The 10343-nt window shown below is 37.6% G+C and overlaps 1 protein-coding gene across 1 annotated transcript; it reads right to left on the bottom strand.

The window, feature by feature from the left end:
- Nucleotides 1-67: 67 nt before the first annotated feature.
- LOC308410479 (C-type lectin domain family 10 member A-like) lies at nt 68-4071 on the bottom strand (the record flags this gene model as incomplete). The annotated part of the gene is made up of 7 exons (XM_080903815.1): nt 68-191; nt 1231-1393; nt 1679-1782; nt 2638-2780; nt 3468-3614; nt 3795-3896; nt 4002-4071. The coding sequence occupies 7 exons, from the start codon at nt 4069-4071 to the stop codon at nt 159-161; spliced, it is 762 nt and encodes a 253-aa protein (XP_080759941.1). The 3' UTR covers nt 68-158.
- Between the last annotated feature and the right edge of the window lie 6272 nt (nt 4072-10343).

The raw sequence follows: 10343 nt of genomic DNA, 5'->3' as shown, positions 1-10343 counted from the left end.
TGTGTGTTAAAGACGAAAGAGATTAGAGGTAAAGTAGAGGATGCAGAGTCCATCACTGAGGCCATCTCTCCTGCATGAAGTCCAGGTGCTGGTTTTCCAGTGTGTGCGTCTGATGGCCCAAAGCTACCTCGGAGCTGTAACACCATCTTTCTCCAGTTTTACTTCTCATCGTGGTAACACAAGTGGTGTTCCTGTTTAAATTTGAAACATCTTTAAAAAGTAATCACATACTTTTTCGGTGATGTGATTTTTTTTTTTCTACTTAGCGGGAATATATTGTCTGCTAAAGATTGTTGTGACTGTTAGTTAGGGTTAGGGTTTTTCTTTAAATAGCTTGGGGTCCCTCTAATCGGGAAGGACCCCCAGCTGTTGGGGGAGATCAAAAGATACTAGAAATGCACAGCATGGGTTATGGAACCAGTTTCCTGCAGTCATAACTGTATTTCAGTCAAAATGCTTTTCAAAAATGCATGTGGTTATTTTAATAAAATAAAATAAATGAGATTATTATATGAATAAAACAGTTAAAATAAGGCTGGCAGGACCATGTCCTTTTCTGCATCAGAAGGGAATTTAATTTATTCATTTAACTATTTATTTATTATTTATTTCTGTTATTCATTTAGCAGGGATAATGTCAAACACATTTATTGTATACAAAAAAACAAAACAAAAAAACCCACTGAAAATCAAACCAACCAGCTTCCAACCAGAATATAATAAACATTTAATTAATGCAGTAGAATTGCAACTGGAGGTGACACATTCATTATTGTGCTTAATAACTGCATACCTGAGAACCTTTCAGCCATGTTTTTAAACTATAATTAAAACTCTCCAAAAGTATTTGTGTAAAAAGTTCTAAATTTCCACTGACCGTGCTGAAACACAAATAATTAACTAAATTAATATAAAAAAACGTTGAATGAAATTTAACACAACAGCCCTCTGCAAATGAAGCTCTTGTTAAGCCTAACCATTGAACCAGCACTACAAGTTGATAAATGTTATTCATAAAAAAAGGATCTACAGACAATAAACCAACTTTAGCCATAGTGGATTTAGCTTAGATTTGATTGGATTTCTATAAGCTGGATACCTATCCTCAGTAGAATAACTCTAAAAATGTAAAAACAAAACAAAAACACAAAAAAACAAACAACAATGGTTGCTCAATTTGCAAAATATGTACACATATCTTCGTGTTTCTTATGACATTTTTTCACAGACCCAATGCAGAGAAGCTCCACATGAACGATCATTCCACAAAGTGTTAGCAGGAGTTCTGATATGAGCACAGTCCTCTTCACCCCACCGTGTGTCTCCAGCACCATTATCAGGTTGATTACTTTCCCAATATCTGGAAGGTCCGTAAACAACACATTTAGTATTGCTGAGAAAAGAAATGAATTAGATTAGAAAAATGTATACAAGCACAAAAGCCCGGAAGAAAAACACCTTTTAGATCAGGGAAGTGCCAAAAGTAGTGTCTATTTTTGTTACTTGTTTAGTTTCTACTGGTGTTGAGTAAAATGTTTAGGTGATAATATGCCATACAAAAATGCCACAACTCAATCTTTAAAATGATTTTTACTATTATTATTCAGTGATATCTTAAGTCCGTTAATGAGGTCATTTCTACATGTGCAGAAAATATGCTGCATGAGTGAAGACTTACTTTAGAGTCAGAGGAGTTCCGTCTATCCATTTCCACTTTCCTTCTTCTTCTTTGTCATTTAAACCAATCCAGGCTGGGTTCTGAGTGAGTGTAATGAGGTAGTTCTATTCAACAATAAGAAATTCTATTTAAATGACAATATAGTTCAGTATGTGGGTGGGGTTTTTCAGTTTTATCTGAGCACATAGAAAATGATCAAAGATTTCACTTGACGCAACTTAAGCTTTTAATATATCATTTACAATGGTGTTATTACAACTTATACATCATTGCTAGGCTGCATTTTTATTTGCTTTCCCCTCCCAAGGGCAGGCTGTTGCCATCATGAAATGTTCACAAATTCTAACTCTGTTGCTCCACATTACATTAAACTTATTTTAGCAGGAAGTAATCTTCAAAGCAGCAGTTTTCTACGTAGTTATTTTGAAATCTAAATAATCACACAGATAGTAGTCCATATAATTGTTATAATCTGCTGATATATCCACATGGACATATCATGGGATTCCAGCAAACAAAGATTCTAAATATTTCAGATTACTCGGTGTACACCTCTATGTTATGCGTGTGAGTTTTCTTGTTTGCCTTCAGCTTAGTTCTGTTGGTATTTTGACCTCATTAGTTGGTGTCCCTTGTGTCTTCTTATTACTTTTAATTCTTGTCTGGTGATTGTCTTGATGTTGTTCAGCTGTGTCTCATTCCCTTTTGATTTCAACTTCCTTAGTTTGCCCTGAAGAATATATGATCCTGTCTCGCTTTCTCCCCTGTGTGCTGTCTGTTTGTTTTGGTTTGGTTTTAAATTTGCTTCATATTTTACATTTTTGTATCTTGGACCTTTACATTCAGCGTAAAAAATGTATTTATTTATTTAATTTTAATTTGGGTCTACTTTCTGCATAGACTGACACACATTTATAAATATGAAAGAAAAAACACCCACATGCACACAGACATTTTACCTGTTCTTCAGGGCTCTCTATCACCACTAGATCTGCTCCTTTGTTTCTGCAGTCCTTTCTACCTTCATCCCAGGAACCAGACCTTTCAGAGAGGAGATAACAGCTGCAGCTGAACATGCTCCATCTTGAAGGACACGTTTTCTCTGAAAGAAAGATTGAGCACAAAATACAGCACCAATTTACTCATACTAATAATGAAAGTAACCAAAATTTGTGTCACACAACAACACAACAAAATGTTGGTCACCGTTATAAACTGCTTGTGCTACACTAGTTTTAGATACCTGGAACATCACTTCTCTGGTAGGGAAGGAGTCTGAGCATTTGCAGGAGGTTTACAAATACTTCCTGCAAATACACAGCACGGGTTATAATCAGTCTCTGGCAGAGACAGTCAGAACCTATAGCTTGAGATTTTCCCAAGCTTTAAAGTAGACTTTGACCTTAAGGCTGGGGAATGGATCCTTGCTACTGGTGAAGCTTATGAACCAAGCAGCAGATCAGAGTCCTCAACTGTCTTGGAGTCCCTTGATGGGGTGCTCGAAGGACCATTTTCAGAAACTCCTTTGCAGGCAGCACCAACCTGCGACAGGAATGTGGTCATTTTCTTTTGTTGCGACAACCCCCAAACCAAAAGGTTTGCACATGAGGCCTGGGAAATTGTCACGCAAAGACTTGGGTGTGTGAGGGCCTCATGGGGAAAAAAAATCTCTTTTTGGAAGTCTAAGAGAGAGGAAGCCATCTACCACAACCACGTGTGGAGGTGAGGGGAAGAGGAGAAGAGAAAGAGACTCAATAACTAAATATTAACAGCACATACAAAGACTTACTCTGTTTAGACATCATCTGAAGCCTTTCAAGTTCCTTGGTTTTCTCAGTGAGGTTTGCCTGGAGCAGGTCTCTCTCCTCAGTCACGAAGGAAAGGTTGTTACTGATGGCAGAGAACGCTGCTGCTGAATCACGTAAGGAGTTGCAGTCTGAAAAAGATTGAGATGGATGCTTCTGAAACACAAAACATTGCTTCCTTCCATCATTCATTCATACTTACTGTGTCTGTAATTATGTGAATTAAAGTCAAAATATTTAAACTTTTTTAAAGTTGTTTCAGGATAGGCTGATAGAGTTTTGAGTCTCTTCAAATGAAGAACCAGACTCACAGTTGACACCAAGGATGATGAGTCCAATCAGCAGGAAAAAACTCAGCAGGCCCAGAGAAAGAATAATAACTAAATTGAAACCCCTCTTAGAGCTCCTTGGACCTGAAAAAAAGAAAAGATCAGTGAAGCAGTGAACTGTACAAAAGATTAAAGACCATCACAAATGATAAAATACATCTGTTTTGTTTTCTGCCACTTCTTTCTTACCTGTGTAATTTGTTGAATGTGTTGGGTAGGAAAGTTTGGCACAATCCACATTAGCGTAAATCTCCTCCATCGTTCCGAAGGCTGCAGACTGTTTCTGTCAGCTCTGCCGCACTGGTCATGTAAATTGTGAAAGTAATACTGGTTTCAATCACTTGTTTTTCATCATTAGAGGAAGTGAAATGTTTCAGATGTTATTAATATCGTTACAAAACCATTGAAACTAGCTGTGATCTTCAAAAGAAAAACAAAAGGAATTTAAACTTTCTTTCTGTTCATAGTTCTCTGAAAAACTTCCTTAATCAAAGAAATCACATAAAAGATCTGAACCTCAGTCAGAGACCTTTCACTTATCGAAAGTATCCATGCTAATAGAATTTGTCAGGATATTTTAGAGGTTACTGACTCAAAATGATTTATAGACATTCATTTTGTATACTGAAATTGTTCAACTGTTGTTTTTGCAACAGTAACTCGAACCTCTCTTTCTCTATAGATATAATGACAAGGCACGAACACATATACACAATAAAAAATAAAAAAAAACGACACCTCAACATTAAAAGTGCTCCTAGGAAAAAGTCAGCACCACTAGATGGAGCCACTGGAACTTGTAATGCTGTAAACTGTGTGTCCATTGCAAAGAATAGGAAAGGTTTGTTTAATCAGCAGTGCCCTATGTCACCCTGTATCTTGCTTGTGTCACATTAGGTTTTTTGTGCTTTCTTGTTGTTTTAAATATCTCTGCTTAATTGTGTTCTTGTTGTCTGTTCAGATCAGATCAGACTTTTTTTGTACCCTGTTTTATTTGTATTTGTGTTTTTCTACTTTCTTTTGTGTGTGTGGTGTTTGTGAGGCTGTGTGTGTGCAGACAGGTGTATTTCGTGGCCCTTGTGGACCCTTGACATGATTAGGTGTCCAGCAGGAGTCTTGGAGCAGGGAGCAGCAGCACAGAGGAGCTGATGGAGTCCTGAGCCCAGAGCTGGTTTCTATTGTCCCCAGTAATTGGATTTGGTCTGGGAGGAGAGATGGCAACCAGTGAGAGGCTGTGATCATTAGGTGTGAATGAGACATGTGGTTCGAGGGCTGAACACACAACCCCACGCAAATATGCGTACACACAGACACACATTGGTATTGTATGTGTGTGATACACGTGCCCGCTAATCCAGATTAGTCAGAAATCGTCAGCCCTCATGTGTTTTAAGATCATTTTGTAAAAGATCTCCACAGCAGTGAAATATAAAAAACAAATAGCAGAACAGCATTTCTATATTACATTGCTGCCATCTTCCATCATAATATTACTGTCAGTACACAGAGAAGAGGGATGTTTCATGGTCACCAGGTAGGACAGGCCTCACTCTAGAAAATCAGTGTTTGTGGCAGCAAACTCAGATAAATCCCTCCTGTGCTGCAAAGAAGGTATTCACATAAAACATCCTGGTTAGTTTTCAGGCTTAGCTTCACCAGGACAACCAGTCGATATACAGAGATATACACTCACCTGTTGCTCACCCACTGTGACAGCTCTGTTTATGGGTGTCTTTGTCCTCTTATGGGGAAAATGTAATTAGTAAACTAAATTAGAATAAATGTATCTGAGAGGTTCCTCTGTAGTTAATCTCTGCTTCAGCCTAACAACTCAAAGCACTAGTATTGTGCATAACTACATACCCTGATACCCTGTTGCATTATGGTTAATGTGGTCGTTTGGCTTTGACAAGTGAATGGTAAATAGACTGGTACTTCTATAGCACTTTTCTGCTCTAAACAGAGCACTTATTAACCCAATTACACACACTTTCACAAACATTCACACAACACACACACACACACACACACACACACACACACACACACACACACACACACACACACACACACACACACACACACATGGATGCACATCAAGGACACCTGTTGTTCACTATCTTGCCCAAGGATACTTCAGCACACAGGCAGAGTAACCACTAACCTTCCAACAGATAACCCACTCTACCTCCTGAGCAACTAAGAGAACAAATTATTGTTACCTTAAAAAAGAAAAAAAGTTTTTTGTTTTTTTTTAAAAAACACTTGTAAGCTTCCCATTTGCTTAGTTTAATATAAAAAAAATTATTCAGTTGGTTTCTGAAAAAATAGTGGTTGGCTCAAAATATAGGCAAGTAAAAATTAAACACAAGCAGACATTCTTCAGTTTGACAACAAGCATCAGTGTCAAAGTGTCCAGCTTCTCATGCAAAAAAATACACATTTAATGAAGAGCTGATTTTAAAATATTTTACAGGTGTACGGGACTGCGTTAATGAGGGAGATGTCTTTTTGTGTTCCCACAGTGAGATGGAGCAGATGATGCTGGGAGAGAGACAGAGTGGCTGCGTCTGAGGCGGGTCCCAAAAAACCCCCGCAGATTATTGTCAAAATAAAAAGACACTAAGCATAACCCGTGTGTGTGAGGGTCCTGTGTCACAGCCATTTTTATTAGGATGCTGTTGAAGCTGTTTCCAGTGCAAAGACAGTGAGTGAGTTTTATTCGAAAACACAGGACACTTTGCACATTTGCTGCTTTGATGTCATTCTACTTTGCTACTTGAATTATTCTTGAGATCATGCGAATTTCAGGAATTCCTATATTCATATTCAGAATTCCTGAAATTCGCATGATAAGGTGGGGCCAGGTTTCACAATGAGCTCACCCGAAACCCTGGCTGATTGGGACCCACACGTCTTCAAGCAACTTAAAGAAGTCCAGACGCTTTTCTTTGCAAGCTCCGTTGACTACGATGACCTGGATGACTGAGAACCTTCACAGACATATTCTTGAGATTGAGCTTCCTTTTTTTTCACCACTGAAACATACACTTGTTGCTCTTTCTTACAGACCAGCACGTGTGCAGCATATTGCTCAACTCGCCTGAAGTCTTTCAGGTGATCTGACCAACAAACCTCTCACTAAAATGAGACCAGTGCAGTGTGCTGCTTATGGATTATTTGCATAGAAAATTTGTCCTATGTTTGTTGAGAGTGCACGTTCAGCTTCCTCTCAACGAGGGAAAAACATTACCTCAAAACACATACGCACACAGTGTTTCCATGGGGACCAATCAGCCACTCTTCTTTTCAATAGCGCGCGAGTGAGTCGAGGTAGACGTCTATTGTGTTGTGTGTGTTTGGGGGGTCAGGGTGGTGGTTCGAGAGGGGTTAGGGGGAGCAGTATTAAACAACACACTAGACAGATGAAAGCGCTGCACATCCTTAAATCTAATCATAATTTAGTCATCAGTACAAGATGGTATGCTCGAAAGAAAGAAAATAGGCAAGACTGACAGGACGGCAAGAGACAAGAGTCCATAAGTCAAGGGAAGGGAGACGGGAGATTGCTCTCAGATGGAAAATGATGGACAGAGACGGTCTTATTCCTAAAGATGATGCTTAATTGTTGCTTCAGTCCACATATTCAGCAACAAACACTTAGCCTAAAAGGATTTCTGATGCTCAGATACACTGCAGCAAACACAGATGACTTAGGTGTGAATAACGATGCCTAATCATCCATTTAGGAAATGCAAAATTATTACTATTATCTTATTACTATAATTATATTACTATTATTGGTATTACAAATGGAATTACAGCTGCTCAGTTGAAATATAGCAAAAGCAGAAGTGTCATATTCACATCTGAATTATTAGTGTTGACATTTAAGGCAGAAAACGATCTGTCCATGAAGAGGCTTCTAAACCAGAATGTCAAAAACTTTAATTAAAACTTGAGATGAAGGTTTTTTGTTTGTTTGTTTGTTTGTTTTGTTTTTGCAATAATTTCTAGAATAGACCATTCCTAGTCCTGATCCCCTTCCTCACAACTTATACAGGAAGCATTTTGGAGCAAAAATGAAGAGAAGCAGTCTGACTGGGTTTTTTTCTCAAATGGGAAATTTGAAAGCTTGCCTTATGTCCATAATAGTGTTTAACACAACTGCAGCTGTATTAAATATTAACATCCTATTTTCATTATTTTACATTTTGCACAAGCTCAGTAGAGTGTCTAAGATAAAGTACTTGCATTAGGAGAACTTTACTAAACCTGCTGACCACTCAAAGAACTTTAGAGTGCAAGTCTCATTTCAGCAATAGTTGTTTATTCCATGCACATCAATCACTTTATCGACCTCACATCCACGGTCAGTATAGAATCACCATTTAACCCTGCATGTCTTTGGACTGTGTGAGGAAACCTGAGTACCCTGAGTAAACCTGCCCTCCCCCATCTAGAACCAAATAACTTCCTTTTATGAGTTTTTAATAGAAGTGTGTCTACTGACTATTTTGAAGGTGAAAAAAGATTTTAGAAAGATTGTGACTGTTTCTGCAAAATAATTATTTAAGTTCCAGAGTTACCTATAAACATTCATGATGAAATTCAAAACAATTTTGAACACTAGAACCTGTAGTTTATTTATCTGATGGGGCCATAATTTCAAGAATATGTTCCAGAAGCAAATCAGAAATTCTGCAAAAAGTTTTGGTGTAAACTTGTTGAGATGTTGATGTTACACAAGCAGAAACATGACTGATAAAAGTAAATATTTGGTTGATAGAATCCTTTGATTACTGATGTAAATTTAAATAAATGTGTTATAGGTTTTAACTATTGGTGCTGCCCAAGTGTGACTGGGTTTTGCAATGTATTAGAAACAGCTTTCCATCTAACAGCTGAATATATGTTTGAAACATGCTTAAAAAACCCCAACACAATTTCTTTTTAGCATGTATGTTTTCCCCTTCCCTTCGGATGTTATCATCCAGTGGATGTTATTAGAGGTAATAAAGTCCATTGAGTGGACTGATAACATCTGAAGAGGGTGGTTCCTTCCACATTCTAAACAAACAGAAGTAGGAAAATGGCATAATAAAAACACGATATCAGTTTTTTATGCAGCTAAACTTATTATGCACCAGCATTAGGATACACTGTATGTAATATTCATTGGTGATAAAAAAAAATTTTCAACAGATATCAAAGTAACACTGTGAAGAAAGTAACCAATGAAAATGCAGAAACACACTCAGCTGAGTCAATTGCCCCAGAGCATGCTGGGTTCTTTCCTTATGACAACCAGTATTAAACCAGTCATACGGATACTAAACATGGTTTATTAACTCCACATATTTCATACTGTTCGCCTTTATTTCAAAATAAGAGCCCAAACTTATTCAAGGTAATTTAATTTAGGTTAACAAACAAATCATCAACCAGCACTGAAAAGGCAAAATTAACAAATTTTTTACCTGCATAACCCAAAGGTCCCTGAATCCTTGTACAGTTATGATTCTGTCTGTCGCTCTATAAGCATTTATTTGAACCTCTTACCTATCTTTGTGTTTTACACACCATTAGTCAAAGTATTCATATAGCCAGAGTGTCAGTTATTCCCCCAAACAATATACATGAAACTACATGTCAATGGTTTTGGAAAGGGACAATATTAATTCAATGTGTCTGTAATAAAGCATCTTGTGTTGGCCCCATACATCAATTCAGCCCCTGTGAAACATGGGTTGGAGGAGAATTACTGTGCTTCTCTCTGTTGGACTGACACTTTGGGTGCTGGGTCAGCTTCAAGCACCCCATTAGCTGGAAACCATTCTCCACCTCTTCTTTGTCCTGTTGGTCCTCTCCCCATCTTGGTCAGATTTGTGTGTGTAGACGCATGTCATGAACTTTTCTTTGTAAGACTAAGTAAATGCACTACCTTCTGCTACTAAGTGTGGTATTGATCACACCTATTATGGATTTTTATCCCATTTCATGATAATGAAAATAATGGAAGTGCCCTGTGTGCAACAGAATTGGTTTAATGCAGAACACGTCACTGAAAGATGGAGAATGGCTGCTGGGGAAATCTCAAAAACCTACAAATAGCAACGAAATGAGGAAAAGAGTTTTTTTTTTTTAAAGAAATGTTATGAAACTTTTATGTTAGAAAATGCAAAGTAATTCTAGTGTTTTAATCCGGTCGTTAAGCGATGACGTGACGAATCCTACTTCCGGGCCTAAAGTAGTAATAATAATAATAATAATAATAATACATTTTATTTAAAAATAGCGCCTTTCAAAGCACCCAAGGACACTGTACAACAGGTAGTCTGCGTTTAATATGGCTTTTGTGTTGTTAACATGTTTAATGTTTTGTATTTTCTTCTATTTAATCTCAAAAAGCTCCTAAAACAGTCAGTGATCACTGTTAACCTCCCTCGGCTTTTATTACCGCTAATCATTTATTTAAGCTCAGTTTTTAAAACCTTAGCATGTAACTACAGCCCAGCCCATGCAGCAGTA

This window comes from Rhamphochromis sp. 'chilingali' (genome assembly GCF_963969265.1).
Source record: "Rhamphochromis sp. 'chilingali' genome assembly, chromosome: 14".
NCBI lineage: Eukaryota > Metazoa > Chordata > Actinopteri > Cichliformes > Cichlidae > Rhamphochromis > Rhamphochromis sp. 'chilingali'.
This window is presented reverse-complemented; position numbering and strand designations above follow the sequence as displayed.